Raw genomic sequence first — 24,358 nt, 5'->3', positions numbered from 1 at the left:
AGCGAGTGCTGGCAGGTGGTGACGGCGTGCTCCCCTCTTCCCGGGCAGCTGCCTCTCCAGACAGTCGTGCCAGACCCCTGCCTCTGGGCCCACCTTCGGCTCTGGGCGAGGCCCAGCCGCGACTGTCCCGTCGGCATATAAGCTCGCTGGCAGACACGGAGAGCTTGCGAGGCCCAGCTGGGCTCTCGGGGTCTCCGCCGGGCCCAGGCCAGCCTGTGTGCACAAGGAGGGGCCGCCTGCCCAGCTCAGAGCCGCACCGCCCTCCCACAGCCAGCCCGAGGGCCTCTTCCCCGGGCCATCTCAGCGGTCAGAACACCCGGGGACAGGGGTGCCTGGCACACGCGAGGCCACTCCCATCCCTGAGCAGGAAGTCCTTGCTCAGCAGCTGCCCGGTCTCAGGCACCTGAGACCTTCCTCCCCTCCCAGCTGTGCCTTCCTCCCAGCCCTCCCTCTCCCGGGCCAGCTAAGGCAACCCCGCCATGCCCGCCCCTGGGCCGCGGTCTTCGGCCTCCCCAGCCTCAGGGCTCCCAAGGGGAGGCCGTCTTTGCCCGGCCGCTTCCTCTGGCAGGGAGGGCCTCGCCCGGGCATCCCTCCTGCCCCGCGCCTGCCTCTGAGAGACAAGGACCCACACTCCGACACAGCCCGAGCCAAGGGGCTGGCGCCAAAGATGCCTCCCCACCTCTCAGCTGGGCCATTAGCCCTCAGCACGGTCCGGACTAGCCGCATCCCACTTCGCAGAGACACCGAGGACACCAGCCTGCTTCCGTCAGAGCCCTAGCTCACTTGGGCAGTCACCCATCGGTCCAGCCGCCTGTCCACCCGCCATCTGCCTGGCCTGCGGTACCTGTTCTCCTCAAGCCCCACGTCTGAGCTGGTGGGGGTGAGGGCCCAAGGTGCAGCAAGATCTCGGCAGGCGCGGGGCGCGGGGGGGAAGGGTTGTGGCGGGTGTGGGGACCGAGGCCCGAGGACCGCATGGATCTCTGCCCACACCCCCAAAACCGTCCACTCAATGACAGGGCCCCCGGGGAAGGCTGCCCCAGAGGGAGGAGCGTGGCCTCAGGCCCTGCCGGCCAGGAGCCGAGCCCACCCCTGGGAAGCACCATCTGTGGACTTGAAAACATGCTGATTTAATTTAGGGAATGGGCACGCCAGAGAAATCAGCTCCCTGGGCACCCAGCACCCAGCGCCCGTCCAGGCCTCGCCCGTGACGTCCTGAAAGGGAGGGCCCAGCCTGCAGTCACCAGTCCACGTGCAGACCAAGCTTCTCCAGGCTGCCACCCGTGCCTGCTGTCTCCAGGCGTGGTCTCGGGGCTCCAGGGGGACAAGATCAGCAGCCTAGGGTGCGGGAAGCAAATGCAGCCAAACCAGTTCTGGGCACTACACGCCCTGGGGACAGGTGACGGCCAGCCCTGTAGCAGGTGGGTGGGGCGAGGCCGGGCAGCAACCAGAGAGCACAGGCCCTGCTCCCACCGGGCACCGAGGCACGGGCAGCAGGGCCAGCGCGCAGCAGGGTCCGTGCACTCGGGGCGCCGGCCGCCAGGCTCACAGGCCGTCCTCTGCTAGCTTGCACACCCGTTTCACCCTGGCGTAGGGCCCCAGGGAGTCCTCAGACACAAAGTCCCAGAGCACTTTCACCCACGAGTAGTGCTGGGGCAGGTGGTCATAGTACTCGGGCGCGATCTTCCGTACCTGCCGAGAGGGCACACGGGTCAGAGGCCGCGCACGGGCACGTGCACAGACACAGCTGCTCATGCGCACAGACACAGGTGAGCACACAGACCACGGGAGCACGTGCCCAGCCCTGTCATCTCCCAGGGTACCCGTGTCCGGGTCAGCGGGCCGCCCGGCGCTGCCCGAAGGCGGAGGGACCATTGGCCGGGGGCACCAAGAGGCACTGAGGCCCCAAATGGGGGTGAGGAGTTAAAATGCACACACCCCCTCCCCGGAGCCCACACCCCGAGTTTCTGATCCAGGAGCCTCGGGGTGGCCGAGTTCTGCGGCACAGCCTGGCTCGAGTCCTGCTGAACTCAGGTCACGTCCACGCGCCTCAGCCTGGCGTTCGCTGCCCTCTCGGACCTGCAAACCACTCTGACCTCGGCTCCCACCATCCTCCCACCCCGTTGCCCTCCTGCCAGCCTCGGGACTTGTCATTTCCCCCTCCAGCTCCCTGCCCCTCTCTGCACCTGACACCCTCAGCCCGCCTCCTCCAAGAAGTGCTCCAGCCTCAGCACCTACATCCACACCAACTGCAGGGGAGGCCTCCCCCTCCCCCAACAGAGGACGCACCAGGTGCACAGGGCCTGCTTTATAACTGCAAAGGGCGGCCTAAGGGGGATGAGGTGACACGCACAGCAGGAACTTGGACTTTGCTTGGGAGAAGGAAAGGCTCACAGCTGACAGCGGCTGTTTCTGTGAGTGTCCTGGGTCAAGATTCTGGCTCTGCTGCTTCCTGAGGCAGGGATCCCCGCTCCCTGAGCCTCTCCCTTCGCGTCCATGAAATGGGCATGATTGGCTTGAAATGCCGCATAGGCTTGTGGTGAGGCTTCAGTGAGATGGCGCCCGGCACAGAGTGGGACCTCGGTACCATTGGGGGTGGGGGGGGGGCGGGGGGGCGAAACAACCAGGGTGGACACACAGGCTGTCAGGCTCCAAAGTCACGTGGGCCACGGCACAAACACCTGCACACCCAGACCAGTGCTCACGTGCACTCCAGCACGAGTGGGGAACATGCACTCACAGACACACACATATGGACAGGCACACCTAGTCACATGCGGGAATGTGGGCGCACACGGACACGCACGCTCAGACACCCTTCCCACCACCACGATCTCCAACCCCCCTGTGCGCAGTCACTGCTGCTCTAACTGACCAGTGCCAGACCGATACAACTCCTCCCTCCCCCCTCTTCCCCCTCCCTCCCTCTTCCCCCTCCCCCTCCCCCTCCCCCCCTCCCTCTTCCCCCTCCCCCTCCTCTCCCTCCCTCTTCCCCCTCCCCCTCCTCTCCCTCCCTCTCTCTTTAGAAATTCTCCAACCCAGGTCTCCCAAGACAGGCACCAGCCCAGAGGCTTCCACTCTGAGGCAGCTCGGGCCAAGCCCCTTGGGTCACAAAGGGTAAGGCCCACCCTGTCCTCTCTGCCATGACGGGGCCCCTGGAGTGTCACAGGGCAGTGACAAGAAATGCAGAGGGACAGGGTCAGGAAGGGGAGGTGCTTCACTCGCAGTATCGTTGCTGCTGCACCATTTACAGAAGAGAAAGCTGAGGCACAGAGAGGGCAAGCGGCTTGCCCCAGGACACAGCCAGCCAGTGAATATCATAGCTGTGCTCAAACGGGTTTTCATTAAACCAAGAGGCCTGAACTGTAAAATGCCCCTTGAGCCCCTGCCCCGCCCCCCCCCCGAATTCACCTTCTTATTCTCCAGCCAGGCACTCCGTGTGCCAGGTGGCCTTTCCTTCTGCCCTGGGGACCCCAAGTGAGCACGTAGCCATCCCGCGATCAGCACGAGAGAAAGGCCAGAGTGTGGCCCAGAGCCTTCCCCACGTTTCCCCCACCTCCCGCTCAGGTGCCTGGCGCAGCCCTGCAAGCGCGGCCACATACCAGGGGCAGGTTGCAGCCCGGGATGCTGGGGAAGTCGTGATGCTCCGTGTGGTAGCCCACGTTGAAGGTGATCCAGTTGAGGGGCCCATAATAGGAGTAGGTCTCGTGGCCCTTGAGGAACATGTAGTGCTCAGCCACAAAGTGGCCCGAGATGGGGTGCAGGCCCAGGCCCAGCAGGGAGCTGGCCAGCAGGTAGGCCATGGGCTTGAGCCCCCAGAGGGTGAAGATGGTGGCGTTGGCCGCCAGCTGCGCCAGGGCGTTGAACACCTCCATGCGGGTCATGGCCTTGGGGTGCACGCAGAGCGGCCGCAGCGAATAGAAGAAAGGCTGCAGCGCCAGCCAGAGCAGCTTGCGGGCCGGCGTGCAGAAGAGCCAGCCCTCGAGGCGCGTGGGCACGTCCACGTCCAGCCCGTCGCCGCCCAGGTAGCGGTGGTGGTCCACGTGGTACTTCTTGAAGGAGGAGGCGTAGGGCACACCCAAGGGCAGGTTGGCGAAGACGGCGAACCAGCGGTTGTGGGCAGGGTGGCCGGTGCCGAAGGCCGTGTTGTGCGAGATGTCGTGGATGGCCAGCGTCAGCGAGTGGTTCACGCAGCCCCCGAAGGTGTAGGCCCAGAAGAGCAGCCAGCGCCACGGCAGGCCCCGCACCAGCCAGCAGGCCAGCAGCTGCGCCAGCACCATCCCCAGCACCAGCCACTTGAGACGAGGGTCCGGCCGCATCAGGGCTTTGATGGCTGGGTACTTGGCTGCAGGGGGGACCGGGAGAGAAGGTGAGGGGGCCACTGGCCGCGTGGGCCCCGAATGCATGCTTCCCCTCCTCCCTCCTCTCCTCCTGAAATTTCTCCTGCCGTCTTCCCTCCCTCCCTTTCCCTCCACCATCCATTAAGCCCCCAGGCAGTGACACAGAGAGGCGCTCTAAGATCTGGCACTGCGGCTTTGGGCCTAGAAGCAGCCTTGCCTGTGCTCGCGCCGAGGGAGGCAGACAGACCCGTCTCCCCGCACCACCCGGGGGCCTCTGGGGAGACTTCCCAGGGTGGGGGGTCTTTGTCAGCAGCCTAAATAAAGAGCAGGTGTCAGCATGGGCCACAGAAACATAATTCCCGAAATCAAAACAGCTGCCAAGAGCCGCAGGTTCAGTGCACGTGGTGCCGCGTACGGTTGCTTGGTTGTTGCAGGCTTCCAGGGAGCCCGAGAGCCACAGGCAGACTCTTGGGGCCCCTGGGAGGAGGCAGGGTGGCTGGGGGAGGGGAACGTGGAGGGCTCTGGCTTGGTCTCGGTGTTTCAGTTCGTAAAACAAACAAGATCTGAAGGAAATATGATAAAATGTTGAATACGCTTATTTTGGGTGGTGGGTGTTTGTCATAGTATCTTTTGTACTTTTCTGTATTTTGTTTTACAGAAAAGGAAAAAACAATGGCAGGTGGGAGTTGCCCAAGCAGGGAGGGGCTTCCCAGCCTGGAGAGAACAGGGTGGGGTGGGTGCCTTCGCGGCAAGAGAGCAGTGCCTTCTAGAAACCTGCTTGGTGGGAGGGGGCTGGCAGGCATAAGGCTGCTAAGGCAGCTGGTGCTGTGTCCAGGGGCACGGAGGGACAGGGCTGGGGGCATCACATGCTCAAGGGGAAAGTCACCCTCCCACTCCAGGTCCGCTGTGTCCCTTGGCTTGGTTCCCCGGCAGAGGAGACAGGCCCTCAGGTGGAGCCAGCGTCCTGACACACACAGATGTGGATCGAGGCCGGCGAGGGTGGGGCTCGTCCCAGGCACCCTTAGGACAGTCCGTACCCATCTCCAGTGCCTTCAGTGTCCACCCCTCCTACCCATCCAGCAGCTGGGCAGCCTCAGGCTGGCCTGTGAAGAGGGTGTCCAGGGCTGCAGCAGAGGCTGGGCCCCAAATGGAATCGGCCAGGCCAAGGTCGAATCCTGGCCCACACTTCCCTCCTAGTGACCCAGGAAGTCACTGCCCTTTTGTGCTCAGAGTGGGAAGCGTGTGACAGCTCCTTCTCCCTGCCAGCCCAGCGAACTTCCTGTCAGAGCCACCCAGCAGCGGAACAGGCTGCTTCGTGGGTGGTGAGCTGCCTGTCCCTGGGGGTATGCAAGGAGAAACACAACAAGGGCAAAGGACTTCTGCCCCGGAGAGGAGACTCAGGCTCAGAGTCTTCCTGCCCAAGCTATGGTGGTGCCACAAGCCCATCTCGAGGTCAGCCTTGATCTTGCTGTGTGGCCACAGTGCCTTCCCACCCTCTCTGGGCCTCTGTGTCCCAGTGTGACACAGTGTGGGCAGGATGTGCCTCACGGGGTACATGTTCCACATACTGGTCCTGGAGCCTGATGGTGGGACAGCCCGCGTCTGCTGGAGATGCTGGGTGGGGGAGGGGGGGTGGTAGTTGGGGTTTCCACATCCTAGAACCTCTGCCCAGGAAGCCCACAGAATCCCCGAGGCAGCACCGACACCCCTGCTATCTACACACCAGCACTCCCACCGAGCCCTCACCTCATCTGGCTGGCTACGGTGGTTTTGGCTCCGACCAAGTGAGCAGTGGTGCTAGACAGCCTTCAAGACAGCCTGCCGTGGGGGCGACTGAACCTCACACACCCCCGCTGCCATTCCAGCCTCCTTCCCCCTACTGCTGGAGCCACCCCCCCGCCGGCTTCCAAGCTCGGCAAAACTGCCTGGGCCCTTTGACCCCAGGAGCTCTCCCCGAAGCTGCCAAGGACGCCACCTAATCAGGTCCCAGAGGATAGTAGTCACAGCACAAGTGTCAAAGCAGAACTTGGGAAAGAGCAAGCAAGCCCAGGCCTGGCGATAAACCTCAGCCCTGCTTAACGGGGGCCCAGGGGGCCACAGCATCTCCAGGGGGATTGGAAGGGAGCAGTGTTCAGAAAGGGTTCAAATTCCAGCTCTGGATAAGGGTTTAGTAACAAGAATATATAAAGATCTCCTACAACCCAAAGACAAACAACCCAATAAAAATGAGCAAAGGATTACAAGAGACAAAGAAGGACACTACATAATGATCAAGGGATCGATCCATGAAGGAAGATATAACAATTGTAAATATTTATGCACCCAACATAGGAGCACCTCAATACATAAGGCAAATGCTAACAGCCGTAAAAAGGGAAATCGACAGTAACACAATCATAGTAGGGGACTTTAACACCCCACTGTCACCAATGGACAGATCATCCAAAATGAAAATAAATAAGGAAACACAAGCTTTAAATGATACATTATACAAGATGGATTTACTTGATATTTATAGGACATTCCATCCAAAAACAACAGAATACACATTTTTCTCAAGTGCCCATGGAACATTCTCCAGGATAGATCTTATCTTGGGTCACAACTAGCCTTGGCAAATTTAAGAAAATTGAAATCATATCAAGTATCTTTTCTGACCACAACGCTATGAGACTAGATATCAATTACAGGAAAAGATCTGTAAAAAAAATACAAACACATGGAGGCTAAACAATACACTACTTAATAACGAAGTGATCACTGAAGAAATCAAAGAGGAAATCAAAAAGTACTTAGAAACAAATAACAATGGAGACACGACGACCCAAAACCTATGGGATACAGCAAAAGCAGTTCTAAGAGGGAAGTTTATAGCAATACAATCATACCTTAAGAAACAGGAAGCATCTCGAATAAACAACCTAACTTTGCACCTAAAGCAATTAGAGAAGGAAGAACAAAAAAAACCCAAATTTAGCAGAAGGAAAGAAATCATAAAGACCAGATCAGAAATAAATGAAAAAGAAATGAAGGAAACAATAGCAAAGATCAATAAAAGTAAAAGCTGGTTCTTTGAGAAGATAAATAAAATGGATAAACCATTAGCCAGACTCATCAAGAATAAAAGGGAGAAGACTCAAATCAATAGAATTAGAAATGAAAAAGGAGATGTAACAACTGACTCTGCAGAAATACAAAAGATTATTAGAGATTAGTACAAGCAACTCTATGCCAATAAAATGGACAACCTGGAAGAAATGGACAAATTCTTAGAAATGCACAACCTGCCAAGACTGAACCAGGAAGAAATAGAAAATATGAACAGACCAATCACAAGCACTGAAATTGAAACTGTGATTAAAAATCTTCCAACAAACAAAAGCCTAGGACCAGATGGCTTCACAGGCGAATTCTATCAAACATTTAGAGAAGAGCTAACACCGATCCTTCTCAAACTCTTCCAAAACATAGCAGAGGGAGGAACACTCCCAAACTCATTCTACGAGACCATCATCACCCTGATATGAAAACCAGACAAAGATGCCACAAGAAGAGAAAACTACAGGCCAATATCACTGATGAACATAGATGCAAAAATCCTCAACAAAATACTAGCAAACGGAATCCAACAGCACATTAAAAGGATCATACACCATGATCAGGTGGGGTTTATCCCAGGAATGCAAGGATTCTTCAATATACGCAAATCAATCAACGTGATACACCATATCAACAAACTGAAGGAGAAAAACCATATGATCATCTCAATAGATGCAGAGAAAGCTTTTGACAAAATTCAACACCCATTTATGATAAAAACCCTGCAGAAAGTAGGCCTAGAGGGAACTTTCCTCAACATAATAAAGGCCATATATGACAAACCCACAGCCAGCATTGTTCTCAATGGTGAAAAACTGAAACCATTTCCACTAAGATCAGGAACAAGACAAGGTTGCCCACTCTCACCACTCTTATTCAACCTAGTTTTGGAAGTTCTAGCCACAGCAATCAGAGAAAATAAAGAAATAAAAGGAATCCAAATAGGAAAAGAAGAAGTAAAGCTGTCACTGTTTGCAGATGACATGATACTATACATAGAGAATACTAAGGATGCTACCAGAAAACTACTAGAACTAATCAATGAATTTGGTAAAGTAGCAGGATACAAAATTAATGCACAGAAATCTCTGGCATTCTTATACACTAATGATGAAAAATCTGAGAGTGAAATGAAGAAAACACTCCCATTTACCATTGCAACAAAAAGAATAAAATATCTAGGAATAAACCTACCTAAGGAGACAAAAGACTTGTATGCAGAAAACTATAAGACACTGATGAAAGAAATTAAAGATGATACAAATAGGTGGAGAAATATACCATGTTCTTGGATTGGAAGAATCAACATTGTGAAAATGACTCTACTACCCAAAGCAATCTACAGATATAATGCAATCCCTATCAAATTACCACTGGCATTTTTTACAGAACTAGAACAAAAAATTTCACAATTTGTGTGGAAACACAAAAGACCCCAAATAGCCAAAGCAATCTTGAGAACGAAAAATGGAGCTGGAGGAGTCAGGCTCCCTGACTTCAGACTATACTACAAGGCCACAGTAATCAAGACAGTATGGTACTGGCACAAAAACAGAAATATAGATCAATGGAACAGGATAGAAAGCCCAGAGATAAACGCACACACATATGGTCACCTTATCTTTGATAAAGGAGGGAAGGAAACACAGTGGAGAAAAGACAGCCTCTTCAATAAGTGGTGCTGGGAAAACTGGACAGCTACCTGTAGAAGTATGAAATTAGAACACTCCCTAACACCACACACAAAAATAAACTCAAAATGGGTTAAAGACCTAAATGTAAGGCCAGACACTATCAAACTCTTAGAGGAAAACATAGGCAGGACACTCTATGACATAAATCACAGCAAAATCCTTTTTGACCCACCTCCTAGAGAAGTGGAAATAAAAACAAAAATAAACAAATGGGATCTAATGAAACTTAAAAGCTTTTGCACAGCAAAGGAAACCATAAACAAGACCAAAAGACAACCCTCAGAATGGGAGAAAATATTTGCAAATGAAGCAACTGACAAAGGATTAATATCCAAAATTTATAAGCAACTCATGCAGCTCAATAACAAAAAAACAAACAACCCAATCCAAAAATGGGCAGAAGAATTAAATAGACATTTCTCCAAAGAAGATATACAGATTGCCAACAAACACATGAAAGAATGCTCAACCTCATTAATCATTAGAGAAATGCAAATCAAAACTACAATGAGATATCATCTCACACCGGTCAGATTGGCCATCATCAAAAACTCTAGAAACAATAAATGCTGGAGAGGGTGTGGAGAAAAGGGAACCCTCTTGCACTGCTGGTGGGAATGTAAAATGATACAGCCACTATGGAGAACAGTATGGAGGTTCCTTAAAAAACTACAAACAGAACTGCCATATGACCCCGCAATCCCACTACTGGGCATATACCCTGAGAAAACCATAATTCAAAAAGAGTCATGTACCAAAATATTTATTGCAGCTCTATTTACAATAGCCAGGACATGGAAGCAACCTAAGTGTCCATCAACAGATGAATGGATAAAGAAGATGTGGCACATGTATACAATGGAATATTACTCAGCCATAAAAAGAAATGAAACTGAGTTATTTGTAATGAGGTGGATAGACCTGGAGTCTGTCATACAGAGTGAAGTAAGTCAGAAGGAGAAAAACAAATACCGTATGCTAACACATATATATGGAATCTAAAAAAAAAAATGTCATGAAGAGATTAGTGGTAGGATGGGAATAAAACACAGACCTACTAGAGCATGGACTTGAGGATATGGGGAGGGGGAAGGGTAAGCTGTGACGATGTGAGAGAGTGGCAGGGACATATACACACTGCCAAATGTAAATTGGATAGCTAGTGGGAGGCTGCAGCATAGCACAGGGAGTTCACCTCTGTGCTTTGTGACCACCTAGAGGGGTGGGATAGGGAGGGTGGGAGGGAGAGTGACATGAGAGGGAGGAGATATGGGAACATATGTGTATGTATGGCTGATTCACTTTGTTGTAAAGGAGAAGCTAACACACTATTGTAAAACAGTTATACTCAAATAAAGATGTTAAAAAAAAAAAAAATGAGCAAAGGACTTGAATAGATATTTCTCCAAAGATGTGCCCCTGTTTTTCTAGGCACATGAAAAGATGCTCAGCACCGTCAGTCACCAGGGGTGCAGTCAGCCCCACAGTGAGATCCCACCTCAGAGCCGCTAGGACGGCTAAACTCAAAAGATGGAAAATAGCAAGTGCTGACGAGGCTGCAGAGAAATGGGGGCCCTTGTTTGTATGTTGCTAGTAGGAATGGAAAATGGTGCAGCCACTGTGGAAGACAATTGGGTGGTTCCTCAAAAAGCTGAACATGGAATTACCGTAAGACCTAGCAATTCCACTCCTAAATATATACCCCAAAGAATTTAAGTCAGGGACACAAACAGAAAGTTGCATATACCCATTTTCACAGAACTATTCACAATAGCCAGAGGTGGAAACAACCCAAGTATCTGTTAACTGATGAGTAGTTAAACAAAATATGTTCTCTCTACACAATGGAATATTATTCAGCCTTAGGAAGGAATGAAACTTCCAGTTACAAAATAAGTAGGACATGGGGATGTAATGTCTAGAATGGTGACTGTAGTTATTAATACTGTGTTGCATATTTTAAAGTTGTTAAGAAAGTAGATCTTGAAAGTTCTCATCAAGAACTTCTCATTCAAATAAAGAGGGAGACATAGAGAATGGACTTGAGGACTTGGGATGGGAGGGGGAAGCTGGGGCGAAGTGAGAGTAGCATCGACATATATACACTACCGCATGTAAAATAGTTGGCCGGTGGGAAGCAGCCGCATAGCACCGGAGATCGATCGGCTCGGTGCTTTGTGACCACCTAGAGGGGTGGGTGGGAGGGAGACGCAAGAGGGAGGGGATATGGAGATATATGTATGCATAATGTATGCATATAGCTGATTCACTTTGTTATACAGCAGAAACTAACACAGTATTGTGAAGCAATTATACTCCAATAAAGGTCTATTATAAAAATAAAAGAACTTGTCATCCAAGAACTCATCAAGAAAAAAAAAAAATTTGTAACTCTGTATGGTGACTTGTTGGGACCATTTCGAAGTATACCATATCAAATCACCATGTTGGTGGGGGAGGGATAAATTAGGAGTTTGGGATTAAAATATACACACTACTGGGACTTCCCCGGTGGTCCAGTGGTTAAGACTCCGCGCTCCCGATGCAGGGGGCCCGGGCTTGATCCCTGGTCAGGGAACTAGATCCCGCATGCTGCAACTGAGAGCCCGCATCCCACAGCTAAAGATCCCGCACGCCGCAATTAAGACCTGGCACAGCCAAATAAGTAAATAAATATTTTTTAAAATATATGTACACACCACTATACATAAAATAGACAACCAACAGGGACCTACTGTGTAGTACAGGGAATTCTACTCAATATCTTGTAATAACCTATAATGGAAGAGAATGCAGAAAAATTATATATATATGTATATATAACTAAATCACTTTGCTGTACACCTGAAACTAACAAAATTGTAAATCAACTATATTTCAATAAAAATTTTTTTAAAATCATTATATTGTACACCTGAAGCTAATATAATGTTATAGGTTAATTATACCTCGATTTAAAAAGTCCTTATATTGAATGTCCTGCTTTTCTGTTTCACAAGGCCAGCTCCCTTAATCCAGCTCCCGGGAATTGACTCCCAAATAAACTAGAAGCACCTCCCCCATCCCCCAAAACAGGCATGAACGACTACCACGGGCTGCATACAACATGCATGAACTTGAAGACATGATGCCGAGTGAAAGGAGCCAGTCAGGAAAGGCCACATACCGTACGATTCCACTTACGTGAAATATCTAGAACAGGCAAGTTCACAGAACCAGAAAGTAGAGGTTTCCAGGGCTGGGCGGGGGGCGGGGGGATGGGCCGTGACGTAATGGGTGTAGGATTTCTGTTTGGAGTCGTGAAAAAGTTTTGGAAATAGTAGTGATGGCTACACCACACTGTGAAAGTAATGAATGCCCCCAAATCACATGCTTCACACATGGTTAAAATGGCAAATTCTGTGTTATCCTTTCCCGCAGTTTTTTGTTTTTTTTTTTTTAAGTTAAAAAAAAAAAAAAAAAATCCCAGCTCCAAGCAGGTTACGTCAGCTCCAAGTCTCGTTTCTGAACCAGGTCACTGGGAGGATGAATGGACAAGGCCCAGAAAGCTCAGGCTGCCCGGCCGGGAGCGGGCACCCAGATTAACCCGCGCTTGATGACCGCCACCCAACAAAGCGCACCGTGAAGGCCAGCGGCCAGGATGCCGCCCGAGGCTGGGTGCGCTGGGGACGCCGTGGCGGCGTCCGGCTGCATAGCGCTCTCCTCCCGGGCCTGCCCACGCGGCCCAGCAGCGGCCCGGTGGGTTGTCCCCGCGTTGCGTGTGGGAGGCCACTGGGCTGTCCCAGAAAGGCCAGAGGCCCCAAAGGGTACTCGCTGCCCCAGGCAGGTGGAGGAAGATGCAGAGAAGGGGGGGCCAAGGCCCCGCCGCCTGGAACCAGCTCACAAGGTGGAGGGAGAGGCTGGCAACGGGGGGGGGCAGGACAGAGGTTCCCCCCCAAACATGTCCAGGTCCTACTCCCCTCACTGTGAATGGGTCAGCTTCTGAGGGACCCCGGAAGCCAGGCTGCAGCCAGGGTGCTGGTCTGCTGACCTCACAACAGCAAGACGAGCCTGGAGGAACGGGCGGCACAGCGCCATCCCGGGCTCAGGGCAGCGGGAAAGCGAGCAGGAGAGCGGGTCCGGGGATGTGCAAGGTCTGCACCGGCCTCGCCAGCTGTGGGGATCGAGGGCCCACAAGCCGAGGGGCACAGGCGGCTCCAGAAGCTGGAAAGGCCAGGAGACAGATTCCCCCCTGGAGCCTCCAGAGGAAACGTCACCCAGTGGGACCCGGGTCAGACTTCTGACCTCCAGGACCTTAAGATAACAAGCGCGTTGTTTGTGGTAATGTGTCTCTGCAGCTCTAGGAAACGCACAGCAACTGGACGGTGGATGAGGGAACCCCGGGGCTCCGACGGCCCGGCTGACCTCACTGCCCCATCCCTGCCGGGCGCTGGGCGCAGCGGCGACTCCCCTTCGACCCTGCCCCTCAAGGGTGCCACTGCCCGCCAGCCTTGACCGAGGTGGGCCAGCCAGCACGGCACTCGCCCAGCCTCACCCTGCCGGGCAGGGCAAAGGAGACAAAAGGACCCCGACCTGGGGGGTGGGCCCCACTCGGGAGGGGGGCAGGCCTCATCCCAGCTTGTTCCTGACGCCAGAGGGGCTCAGAAGGTGGGCCTCAGTGGTGCCCAGGAAGATGCGTGCTTCCACTGGGGGGCTGAGAGGCCTGAGGAGGTGGGAATCCAGCAGCCACAGCGAGGTGGAGGAGGGGAGGATAGACGCGTCTTCAGGACGGCCAGGGCAAGAAGGGTATGCCTGCAGCCCAGCCGCCAGGAACGTTCTCGCCCAGTGCCCGGGGTCACGTGCCAAGTTCCCGAACATTTGCATACCTGAATGTCAGGTGGGGACCACAGGCCAGCAGGGCTCCAGCAGCGTCCCACCCACCAGAGGTGGCCTCTGGACACCAGCCTCGCCCCTTGGGCGACCCCGGGCCGGGCCCAGCCAGAGGCCACCGGCCTCCACAGGGCGGCCCTCTCCATCTTCTCCTTGGAAGGAGGCCAGGCCTGGGGCAGGCCACACCTGTACCAGTTGAGCACAGACTGGCAAGCCAGCAGGGACAAGCACCCCAGCTCAGGGATCCAGGCCAGCAAACAGGCCACTCCCGTACCCCTCGGAGGCGGGGGCAGTGACAGAGCCCAGCAGCTGTGACCTTGGATGGTGGGCCTCTGGTGCCCCGTCTGTCATACAAGGCCAGTAAGTCGTGCATGAGTGGAAGCAAAGGAGAACATCCTTGGGTGTCCCTTTCCTGCCTGGCCTGGCCCCCCTTCCTCCTTTCCTGACAGTTTCCCAGGGACTCAGCTGCCCTCAGCTCGGGTGCGGCCTCAACACAGCCTGGGGTGTGGCCTCAACACAGCCTGGGGTGCCTGGTCCCCAGCCCCTGGGCAGGCCACGGCACGGCCCCAGCCTAGGTCTCCACATCTGGGAAGTGGGGGTGACACCCCGACCTGCCCATCCAGGCTGTGGTGAGGGTGGGATGACGGCTCTGAGCCCTGGGGGCCGTTACTACTGTTGGTGTTCAGTACAGTTTTCTGATCTGAGAGTGAAAAACATCCCATTTCTGACCTTTGGGGCTGTGGGCTGATCTTGGAGGTGCCCTGGCCCCAGGCTTGCTTTAACCTATGAGAAAAGGCCCCATGCTCCCCGGCCATGAGTGTCACTGGGCTCAACCATCCTGCTGGCAGCAACGGAAAAAGGCAGCGGAGGCACAGGCTGGATGCTAGGCGGCTCGGGGGCGATCCCGAGAAGGGGCCGAGAGCCTCAGCTGCAGAGCGCCTCCACCCTGCCCGGAGGCCCTGTCCAGACCACAGTGCGGGGAGGAGGAGCCCCAGCAAGCCAAGCCAGTCAAAAGTGGGGGCTCAGAGACAGCGGCCAGGGGGCTAGGAGCCCAGCGGATTCCAGGGGTGGCATGGCTCGGAGACCTCGCCGAACACCCCTGGCCTTCAGCGGAGAACCCAGGAAGGCGCCATCTAAGGAGTGGGGCCCCTCCGGACCCACCCGAGCCGCGCTGGAGAGCAGGGTCAGGCTGGTTCCCTAGCTCATCTACCGCCTGCTGGACGAAGACTCCATCTTCGCTCAAGCGAAACAGCAAACATCGAACCTTTTCAACTCCAGGGCTTCTGGGTCCCTGGGGAGGTGGGAGGCCTAGGGGCCTCCCTGAGAAGATGCTCTGGGGCCCTCCAGCCAGGCAGGCCCAATGAGGTCACCGGGTGCGGTCAGGTTCGGGGTAGATGGAGCCGCGGGCTTGGGGGTGCCCAGCTGCTGGGGTCAAGGAGGGTCGCGGCAGGGAAGGCCGGACAGGCACCTGCCGGACTAAGCAAGGCCTGGGGGCCCCAGCAGAAGCGTTTCAGCAGGAGGCGAGGTGAGAAGGTGCGGCCAAGCGCAGGCCTGGGGAGGGAGGGCTGGCTCGGGGGGGTGAGATGGGAGAGACCGGGGCCGGCAGATGGCAGAGGAGAGGACGGAGATGCGGGGCGGGCATCACGGAGAAGGCCAGGGGGTGCCGGGCTGACAGAGGGGCACCTCTTCTAGGGCTCAGGGATGGGGCTGGGGAGAGGAAGGCTGCTGGCTCCCCATCTTCTCTGGGCCCCACGAGGGGTCCTCCGGGCCTGGCTGGACATCCAAACCTGGCCCCGCCTGACCAGGCTCTGCCCCCCTGGGGGATCTCAGCTGATGTCGGGGGGAACCCTGCTCGCTCAGGCCTCCGGCACAGAGCACCGGAGAAGCTGGGTTAGGACACTCACGCCTCGAGGGCTCTCTGCTCCAGTGGGGCAGCCTGGAGCCCGCGTGGACAGCCACACACAACCAGAGACAAACGGACCCACGCAAATGGCCTTCCACAGCAGCCTGGGTGGGGCCCAAGGCAGCTGACCATGAAAACAACCATTGCTACAAGTCAGACTGTCCAGGCGTGACCCAGAAAGGAGGGGCCGAGGCCCAGGGAAGGGTTTGACAAGGCGGGGTTAGGGCGACAGAGCCAAGACTTGACCTCAGGACGCCGCCCCCCGCCCCCGACTTCAGGCCCGCTGGATGCGGCCGGAGCCCGGGTGTGGACGTGGTACTCAGCAGGTGAAACGTGCCCGGCGCCTGACACACACTTACTCATGCAGCCCTCAGCGCCCTGCCCGGGAGGGGACCATACCCCCCTCTTAGAGGTGAGCATGCAGAGCTTCCACCACATCGTGAAACAACCGAATTTTCCACCGGCTCCTCCAGAGTCCACAGGGATTCCTCAGCCCCGAGGGGAGCTGTTTCCTGGAGCTGGGCTACGTCGTCAGGGCAAAGCGCCCAGAGAAAATCCTGGGTCCCAGTTCAAGAGAGCCTCACTGCAGCCTGGCTCAGGCCAACTGCTGTGTGCCCTTGGGCCAGCCCCTGTCCCTCTCTGGGCCAGCTTCCTCACTCTCCATCCCTAAGGCACCCACGCTGACAACCCCGGGCTGTGAGGACCGGGAGATGGGGTCTTCCCCAGGGCACATGGGCCTCGGGCGGACAACGGAGAGGAGGCCGAAGGCCCTGAGGTGTTGGGGAGCTTGGCTCAGCAGATGTGAACATTTCCACGCATTACATATATTTACATACGTGGCAGACTCGTTCACAAGGACCCAGAGGGCTCAGCAGAGGAGCTGCCAGAAGGGAAGGCAGCCTGGTCCCAACGCCCTGCACTGATCCCACAGAACAGTCTCCCCGTGGACACCTGGTTACTCCCAGAAGCTTTCCTGACAAATCCTGCTGTGCCAGGCGTGGTGGGGAGGAAATGGCAGAAACAGGCAGCCGGGCACGGGGGGCTGCCGGGCCCTCGCCCTCCGCAGGGAGCAAGGGCGGTCCCAAGGCCCCCCACGCGGCCCCTGCTGACCGGCCGCGATGAGGTCCCTTCTCTCCGGCCTCCTCCAGGGCTCCCAGGAGCCCACGGGGCCTCTCCCCACTCTGGGTCCTCCACGCACCAGGGCTGGACACCATCTAGGGCCAGGTACCCTGACTGCTTCCCCAGGGAGGTCAAGTGCCATCTCAGGACAGTCCCACTGGCTCCAGGGGGACCCTGCCAGCGCCTCTCACCACCAAGTGCTCCCCAGCCTGAACATTCCATCGTGTTGGTCGGCTCACTGCTGCCCCCCTGCCTCCAGCGCCTGTCTGACCCTGTCCCGCCACAAGCCACCCCGCGCGGAGCACCTTCCCCCTTCCCCCAGCGGCTGAGCACCCGTCCTCTGACAGCTTCTACAGCGAAGGCACCCAAGCCCTCTTCTTCCCCTCCTTCCTAAATGGCTCCCCTGCAGCTCTGGACCCAGTGCTTCCCCGTGCCCTGCCCCATCTCGCCCCCTCCTTTCCGGTTTCGGAGCCCAAAGGCAAGCCTAAGCCTGGCCGGTCAGCGTGGGAGGTCCTCTGGGGGAACCGGGGAAGCGGCCCAAAGTGCCTGCAGGAATCACTCACCCACCTCCCGCCGAACCTGCTCTTGATTCCCGGACAAATATTTACCGAAGGTCTGGGCCGAGCCAGCCCCGGGCCCCAGAGGCGAGAGGGGCTCGAAGGCTGCGCAGGGCTGGGAGGCACACGTGCAGGGCACAGTGGTGTGTCCCGACTAGGACGTCCTTAGGACACACACACCGAGCCCCGTGACACTCGATCCAAAACTCGAGGGATGGGGAGTGGCTCTAAGGATACAGGGTGGGCTGCCGAGTGACTGCAAGTGGTCCTAGGGACCTCGGGGGTGAGGGGAAGGCTCTAAAACTAGACTCTGTAACTTTACTAAAAAGTCACTGGACTGTGCCTTTAAAATGAGTGAATTTTATGGCGTGTAAATCACACCTCATAAAAGCCGGTAGGAATTAAAGAATGTGGATTAGAAGCAGGCCAGGTGGAAGGCACAACACACACATCAGTACGGAGGCTGGAAAGAATGAGAGGAAGGGGCCACGTGAGCTGGCGACTGCCCGTGGGTCACGTGCCAGGGAGGACAGGAGTGGGGACAGGCTCTCTTCAGGTCCCTGGTGGAGAAGAGGATGGAACAGAGGCGCAGGCCGGAGTCCCCAAGTTAGAGCCCTGTCCTAACCCTAACCAGGCTGGGTGACCTTGGACAAGGGGCCTAACTTCCCAGGGTCCTGCCCTGCATTAAAAAAAATGCAAATGTCTGTAAGGGAAACAAATGAAAAAAATGTTCCAGGACTTCCCTGGCGGTCCAGTGGTTAAGACTCCATGCTTCCAACGCAGGGGTGCGGGTTCAATCCCTGGTCAGGGAACTAAGTCTCCACGTGACGTGCAGTGCGCACCCCGCCCCAAAAAAATAAAAAAATTCCAAGTGAAAAGACAAAGGACAGACATGGGAAGATTCTGGTTACATGTGGCAAAAGCAGGGCCACTACAAGTCATGTATAAAAGACTCCTGTGGACCCAGGAAAAGGATTCCTCCAATAGAAAAAGGACATGAGTCGAAAATTCACATAAGGAGAAAGTGAAATCATGGAAGAAACACTCAGCCTCACTAATCAGCTCAGAAATGCCAATTAAAACGGGATGTCTCAAGACTTTCCTGGTGGTCCAGTGCCTGGGACTCTGCGCTCCCAATGCAGGGGGCCGACGTTCAATCCCTGGTCAGGGAACTAGAGCCCACAGGCCGCAACTAAGAGTTAGCATGCCACAACTAAAGATCCCACGTGCTGCAACTAAAGATCCAACATGTCCACAACTAAAAAGATCCAGTGTGCGGCAACTAAAGATCCCATGTGCCAACTAAGACCCAGCACAGCCAAATAAATAGATAGATAAATATTGGGGGGGGCGGAAACAACGGGTTGTCTCCCTGCTCTCCAGCTGGCAAGGATTAAACTGCATGCTCTGAGCTGTGGCTGACAGGTCCCTGGCACCTCTGGAGGGAGGGAAACCCTGCGACGGTCATGGCAGGTTGGACTAGAGATGCTCAAGCTTTGGTAGGTGCCTACTGCCTCATTCAGCCTCGCTGAGAAGGGCACTGGTGGAGGTGGGCCGGGCCCTGCCCTTGGGAAGCTCAGAGTTGAGTGGAAGAGTCAGACAAAGCTATCACCCCACACATCAATGTAGAATTACAGATGGGAGCAAAGGTCACAAGGTAACAGTGCACAGCACCTCACGGAAGGATAGGGGAGGAATAGCTGGGCGGCAGAGACGGGGGTAGACTGTGGCGTGGGCAACCAGCCTATGCCTGCCGCTGGCAAGCGCCCAAATATACGGCTCTCTCCCCAACTCCGTGGGCAGCGATGCATGTTGGTAGTCTGAAACTGGCCATGATGGAAATAGCTATAAAAATTGGCAAATGCCAATTTGCAAATCAGGGTCTTTTGTTCCCTCCAGAGATTCCACTGATTGTTTAATATTTCCCAGCATACCGTGTGTGAGGGCACGCGCTGTTAGACAGTGTTTCTGAGAAAGGGACATTTAGGCTGAGACCTGAAGGATGCATAGGAGTTCCACAGACGAAGAGTAGGGAAAAAGAATTCAAGCAGAGGAAACAGCATTTGCAAAAGCCGTGAAGTAGGAAATGGGCAGACGGGGGGTATATTCCACCGAGTGGCTAGAGAGCAGAAAGTAAGGAGAAAGGGCAGGGGCCGGAGCATGGGGGTGCCAATACGCAGAACAGAGATGAGATTTTAGGAAGGGAAGCCCTTGGAGGATTCAAGCCAGGGAGGACACAATCAGCTCAAATAGGGTCCTAGAGGGACTCCCTGGTGGTCCAGTGGGTAAGACGCCACGCTCCCAATTCAGGGGCCTGGGTTCAATCCCTGGTCAGGGCGCTAGATCCCACGTGCCGCAACTAAGACCCAGATAAATAAATAAATATTTTTTTAAAAAATAGGGTCCCAGGGATCACCTATCGTCTGTGCTGCTGTGCGCCCCTGCACCCAGCACCCCGCCCTCCCCAGCCAACTTAGGATCACAGCACCTCCTTCTCGGAGAACTGCAACTCTACCATCACACGTGATACTGCGCGGCTCGCCCATCATAGCCCCCTGCCCACTGGCCAATCAGAGGACTCACAGCCCTGGCCAGAGATTACCTGGCTCAAGGGGAGGATGGGCTACTCAGGGCAGAAGGGGAGAGAGGCACCTCTCTCTCTTCTGTGGGAACCTCAGAGCTGGGTGGACACAGGCTGCAACCCGCCTGGAGGACGAGGAGAAGGCTGACTGCAGCGAGGACGGGCGGGGGAGAACGGCCGTGCGGCCGGCCGGCCCTCCACCCCTGGCTCCAGCATCTCTGTGGTTGGGCGAGGAGCCTCCACGGATGCGCCTGAGAGCATCGGCCAGTTCTGTTGGATTTTACCGCTCGCCACTCAGAGACCCCTACGCCCGCCCCAGCGCCTTTTCATGAGCAAATAATCCAACGACTGCCAGAGTCTCACTTCCTTGCTTTCCTTTGATTATTTGATTTTTTTTTTTTTTTTTTTTTTTTTTTTTTTTTTTTTTTTTTACTTATGAAAGGGCACATACAGGGTAAAACACAAAAAATAAAAAATCACAAAGCTATTTGTTTTTTGAAAAGACAAATTCAAACCCTGCTTCTTATTCCGCGGGGCACACCTGGCTTGGACTCTGATCTCCAAGGTGACCAGAGTCTCACCGGCTCTGTTCCCGCCCTCGCAGCACAGGGAGCCTCAGCCCTGGCCTTCAAGGCACGTCCCCATCCAGGCAGGATCTGGAGGTGGACTTTGGTCCTGCCCGAAGAGCACGGCAACCAGCTCTGTGCGAGGACTTCCTGGGTTCTGACTTCAAGATTAGGATCTTTGAGCATCCAATGGCCCCCAAGGAGCTTGGTTTGGGCCACAGCAGCCAGCTGGCTGGGACTGGAGCACATCCGTGCCTGAACACCAACCTGGCCTCTGTGGCCACCGAGCTGTGTGGCCCTAGGCAAGTCACTTCCGCTCTCTGAGCCCCGCTCTGGGGCCTCCTCTGTAAAGAGAGGCTGACAGTTACACATAGGATTTCCCTCAGGCTGGGAACAGCACAGGCTTCAGGAAAACAGAGATGGAAAGGCATTCCCTGTCCTTGGGGAAAACATGGGCCTTTCTGCAAGAGGTAATAATTATCATCACAGCTAACATTTTGCTGAGTGGCGGGCTAAGCATGAACACCACCTCATTTAATCTGCACAACAGGGACTTCTTTGGTGGCACAGTGTTCAAGACTCCGCGCTCCCAGTGCAGGGGGCCCAGGTTGCATCCCTGGTTGGGGAACTAGACCCCACACGCATGCCGCAACTGAGAGTTTGCATGCCACAGCTAAGCAGCCAACCAGCCACAACTAAAACCTGTTGCAACCAAATAAATAAATAAATATTTTTTTAAAAGAATAAAAGTGATATTTTTTTAAAAATCTGCACAACAACTCCATAAAGAAAGTGCTACGATTCACCCCTTTTAACTCAATCAAACCTCAGTTTCCTCATCTGCTTACTGACTTGCCCAGGGTCACATGGCTAATGAGTGGGTGTTGTCCTTGCCAGGAGATCAGCTCACAGCCGAGGTCTAGACCCATGTGAGGTGCCCCAGAGAGATAAGGACCTGATGGGCTGGAGCAGTGGAGGGGAACCCCCTGAAGCACCCTGCGCTGCCCAGGCTTTGGGGGAGGGAGGGAGGGTAATTCCCACAGAAGGGAAAACTGAGCAAAAGCAGAGTAGGGAGGAAGGTCCCCCACGCGGAGGAACAGCGTGTGCAAATGCCTGAGAGGGAGGGGGAATGGCACATTCCAAGTTCGTCAGCTCAAAACTGGACGCATGGGGAGGAATCCACAGCACCCAGTGCACAGAGGGAATTTGCAAAACTCCCTGGAGAGTCAGCGCCTGAGAACTTGTGCTGTCCCCACCCTGGCCCAAGTCACCTCCCTCTCCTCCAAGTCTTCCAGGCTTCCCAGCCACCCTGTCAGGATGCTTCCTGGATTGGTTCCAGGGTCCGTGGCTTCCCTCTTGAGAGACAGATCATTCTCCATGTCCTGGCGTGCTGGGTACCACACCGAGCACCTTCTCACCCAAGCTCTCCTTTTATCCTCATACCCACTCCTCCAGAAAGGAAGATGGTGCCCATTATGCAGATTGGGAAAGTAAGTCTGCAGCCCAGAGTGTCTGGATCCCTCCAGGCAGCTCTGTGGACCAGGATACATCCCGCAGCCTTCTCCACCTGGGGCCAGGTGCCCAGTGAGTCCTGTAAGGGGGAGGTGGGGGACAGCCAGGGGAGGGGAAGGAAACACAGCCCTTGAAACTGCTGAGAGACAGCAGCCAAGATGCCTGTGCTCTGTGGGGGAGGGAGGACCAGATGATCACCAAGTGCCCTCTGAGCCACCTGCAGGAAGTTCGCAGGCGAAAATACTGCTCGGTTATTGCTCACCGCACAGGAGAAAACCACAGAAGTTACAGACCCACCCAGGGGTCTCTAGGCCCTGAACCCCCAGCAATGGCAGGGCACAGTCATACACTAACCACTCAATGCATCCGGTGTCTGAAAGGTAATAGGACAGATATTTCCCTAGTCTTGGGGTGGAGCAGGAAGACACCAAAGGGAAAATTCTAAAGAAAAAAAAAAAAAGCCAACCTATTCAAATGCATTTTAAAAAAACCAAAAAACCTTTTGTGACTATAAAGGGAAAAAGATTTGCAATGTATAAGACAAAGGGTTAAAAGCCTCTATACAAAGAGCTCTAACACCAACAAGCAAAAGACAAAGCCAAGAGAAAAAAAAATTTAAATGGCCAATTAAACATTGAAACCAATCATCAAATTAAAAATTAAACCCACAATGAAATAGTATTGTTTTGTCAATCTGCTTGGTAAAGATTGATTAAAAACATTTGCCAAACCCAGGTGTAGGCGAGGGTGTGGTGAAATGGCGACGGTTCTGGGGCAGGGGAACCTGCTGGAAGGTGGAACCAGCTTCCACCCGGCTGGAAGCTGGCCCGGCACTGCAAAGGCGATCTGGTGGCACCTAGTAAAAGCTGTTCTGGAGGTGCGAGCCCTTTAACCCCTAATTGCAGGTAAAGGACTGTACATCCTGGGTCTTCCTGAGAGACGGATGGAGCCCATCAGGATGGGTGAATCCAAAGGATGGGTGAATCCAGAGGATGGGTGACCACGTAGGTAAAAATGACCTCCCGGGACACTAAACGACAGAGAGGGGGGCCACCGTGTATTAGGCTGTAAAATGAAAGGACAGACTCTTTGGTACAGTCTTTGTTTTTAAAAAACTTGTCTCTCTGGTTCAGCGTTTGCTTCCTTCGAGGCGTTCAATCTGCCCTAAACTCCGGGATTGGGGGTGGGCTTGGCGGCTTCTCCGGCTGGACCTCCGGGACCCCGGCGCTCAGCGCACATAGGAGCCCGGGGTGCGGCGGAGGACAGGTGGCTGCGGAGCTGCCTTCGAAGTGGGGGAGGCGGCGCATCCCGTACAAAGACAGTCCCTGGGGCCGACCTCTGCGCTGCGACCTCTCCCCAGAGTTCAAGCCCTGGTCCGGGCCCTGGGAGCGGCTCGCGTCCCACAGCCAAGATGGAGCAGCTGAGACGCGCTCCCCTGACGCGCGGATCTGGGCTCGGGTCCTCGGGTCTTAGATCACAGGACAGAGGCAGAGACGCGAGGGGAGTTCTAGGCGGGCGGAGCTGGGGACCCTCAGGAACCCCAAGCCGGGGACGCCGAGGGAGGGGGATGGCGCTCCTTCCGTCTCTGGAGCAGAGGTAGGGCAGGGCCTGCTGGGCCTCCGGCCCGCAGGAGCGACCCCCTGGGCTCGGGCCGGCCCGGGACACCAGACGGCCCCCGGGCTGTCCCCACCTGGGGCCCGAGCTCACCGAGCATCTCCTTGCGCCGCTGCGTGTGCGGCTGGTCCGTGTAGACCCACTCGAAGTCGCTGCGGCCCGCGCTGTTGCCCATGGTGGGGCTGGGCGCGCGGCTCAGGGTTCGGCTCCCGTCCACCTGTCTCCCTGCTCTGCGCGAGGACCAGTTCGGGCTCGGGGCGGGGCCTCCGGGGGCGGGGCCTCCGGGGGCGGGGCCCGGAGCGCCTCTGCCCCCAGACCTGGGCGCGGCCTTGTGTCGGGGCAGAGGCGGGTCCCCGGGGCTCTCGGAGCCTCGGTTACCTCGGCTGGAAAATGTGACAGCTAGGACGCAACCCGTGCAGAGTCCCCGGACTCCACGTTGTGTGGCGACGCCCCGTTCCCTCGGTTTCACTGAGCGCCCCCCCGCCCCGCGCGGCTGAGCACCAGTTC

At 55.4% G+C, this 24,358-nt stretch overlaps 1 protein-coding gene across 2 annotated transcripts; it reads right to left on the bottom strand.

Moving 5' to 3' along the window:
• Window positions 1–1,106: 1,106 nt before the first annotated feature.
• DEGS2 (delta 4-desaturase, sphingolipid 2) lies at window positions 1,107–24,093 on the bottom strand. Of its 2 annotated transcripts, none has more exons than XM_059058380.2 (3): window positions 23,945–24,093; window positions 3,600–4,342; window positions 1,107–1,689 (listed from the first exon to the last, which is right to left on the bottom strand). In XM_059058380.2, the coding sequence occupies exons 1-3, from the start codon at window positions 24,024–24,026 to the stop codon at window positions 1,543–1,545; spliced, it is 972 nt and encodes a 323-aa protein (XP_058914363.1). In that variant the 5' UTR covers window positions 24,027–24,093; the 3' UTR covers window positions 1,107–1,542. The 2 variants fall into 2 exon arrangements, with proteins under 2 accessions (XP_058914363.1, XP_066883872.1); XM_067027771.1 differs by lacking the exon at window positions 23,945–24,093 and adding an exon at window positions 22,169–22,229.
• Window positions 24,094–24,358: the final 265 nt, after the last annotated feature.

The sequence above is a fragment of the Kogia breviceps genome, chromosome 3 (genome assembly GCF_026419965.1).
Source record: "Kogia breviceps isolate mKogBre1 chromosome 3, mKogBre1 haplotype 1, whole genome shotgun sequence".
NCBI lineage: Eukaryota > Metazoa > Chordata > Mammalia > Artiodactyla > Physeteridae > Kogia > Kogia breviceps.
Note: the sequence above shows the minus strand (reverse complement) of the source record. Positions and strands in the feature narration are given on the sequence as shown.

What these genes read in the sequence shown, in the direction of transcription:
- DEGS2 (XM_059058380.2), bottom strand. Translation starts at nt 24,026, where the DNA reads ATGGGCAACAGCGCGGGCCGCAGCGACTTCGAGTGGGTCTACACGGAC. An exon ending in GCGGCGCAAGGAGATGCTCG is followed by an intron (nt 4,343 to 23,944) that starts GTGAGCTCGGGC and finishes TCCCCCCTGCAG; the next exon opens with CCAAGTACCCAGCCATCAAA. An exon ending in CGGGCTGCAACCTGCCCCTG is followed by an intron (nt 1,690 to 3,599) that starts GTATGTGGCCGC and finishes CCCTCTCGGCAG; the next exon opens with GTACGGAAGATCGCGCCCGA.